At 35.7% G+C, this 1,553-nt stretch overlaps 1 protein-coding gene across 1 annotated transcript in view; it reads left to right on the forward strand.

Annotated features, from left to right (window-relative positions):
• Positions 1 to 1,057: 1,057 nt before the first annotated feature.
• Positions 1,058 to 1,553, forward strand: part of LOC104953261 (histone H2B-like) — a 2,096-nt gene continuing 1,600 nt past the window's right edge. Inside the window, exon 1 of the mRNA XM_010780183.1 lies at positions 1,058 to 1,259. Within this exon, the coding sequence (XP_010778485.1) occupies positions 1,164 to 1,259 (96 nt within the window). The 5' untranslated portion in view covers positions 1,058 to 1,163. The remainder of the gene's footprint in view (positions 1,260 to 1,553) is intronic.

Raw genomic sequence — 1,553 nt, forward strand, 5'->3', positions numbered from 1 at the left:
TTGTGTGTGTGTGTGTGTGTGTGTGTGTGTGTGTGTGTGTGTGTGTGTTTTGTTGGAAGGCAGTGATGGTTTATGCTGGGCCTTTTGATCCATATGATTGACCAGACGGTTGACTTTTGTCTGACTGTATTGCTCTTCATTGTATGTTGCTACATTTTTCATTAGTATTGTGATAATTGTTAACAAAATGAAAAAAGAAAGAAAATGTAAGAATCAAAAACTGTATTATTTAATGGTTATCATTATAATGTATGTATAGTGAAGGAGAAAAACGTTTAGTAGCGTCTCTTTACTTTTAAACTGTAAAAGCCCTACTGAGCACATATCTTACTCAACAGCTGGAAATTAGCCATGTCGGCTAAAGCTGCACCGTTTACTGTTTTTGTGACAGTTCATTGATGGGGACTGTCCACGACACTATACATAAATAAACTAAACTAAACAATCATCCATAGCCAAAGGTTAAAGTTCAAGGTATTCTCGTCTTGAATGCTTGTTTATGTTTTAACTGATGTGTCAGTATCAGTTATTCAGTATCGTTGATACAGAAATTAATCAAATGTTAGGATGGTCCCATAAAGATAAACACCTTTAACACCCATTTTAAAAAGTGTCCTTTTGAATAAAATCTGCTTGTATTTTGACCTCCTTTATATTCAAGTTAATAAACAACTTGTCACAGTTAAGAGATTAAAATGTACACTTTAAAATGAGAGAAAATAAATAAATCATAAGAACTATAATGATAATGATTCGACTTATACAATTATCTCTCAAATCAGATCATGTTGAGCATTTTAAAGTCATAAACAAGCGCAGCATTGTATTGGGTCAGAAGGTTAAATTATTTTCTGTCCTCTGTAGACTCTCAGGACAAACATGTCTGAACTCTTCTTCTTATTTGGTGTTTTACGGCAGTTTGCATCCAAAGTGTTGCATTACTGCCTCCTTCTGGCTGTCTGAACTCTGGGCCTGCTGGGTGAGAGTAATTAAGCCTAATTAGGCACAGCTGTCTTCAATCTGTGTTAATTTAAAACAGCCTTTTTAACTCGTCTTTCCTATCCTGACTTCACTCCTGCTGGCCTGCTGAAAAAGTTGCTGTAAAGCTCTTCAGTTGATTTCTTCTTAAAGCTGTGATTTTTTTTACAAAACTGTTACAGAAAATGAAGGCTTCTGCCCGCGCAACACGCAGGATTCCTCCACAGACAAAGAAGAGGTCCAGAGCCCACTCAACTCTCCTCTACAGAGCTCATAAAGAGGTAGGAATTACAACTAAAGCAGTATTTGCAGAGACAAATGTTTGAAACTTGATCAAACATTTTGCTTTTTACACGATGTTAAAGGTCCCCTATTATGCTGTTTTTCATCAATCAATCAATGTATAATATATATCAATTGTATAGCCCAATATCACAAATGTTACATTTGTCTCAGTGGACTTCACAGTTTGTACAGAATATCAGTATGACAATACGACACCCTCTGTCCTTAGACCCTCACATCGTACAAGGAAAAACTTCCAAAAAAAACCCACAGTTTTAAGGAAAAAATGG

The sequence above is a fragment of the Notothenia coriiceps genome, unplaced genomic scaffold, assembly GCF_000735185.1.
Source record: "Notothenia coriiceps isolate Sejong01 unplaced genomic scaffold, NC01 NC01_scaffold00021403, whole genome shotgun sequence".
NCBI classification, from domain to species: domain Eukaryota; kingdom Metazoa; phylum Chordata; class Actinopteri; order Perciformes; family Nototheniidae; genus Notothenia; species Notothenia coriiceps.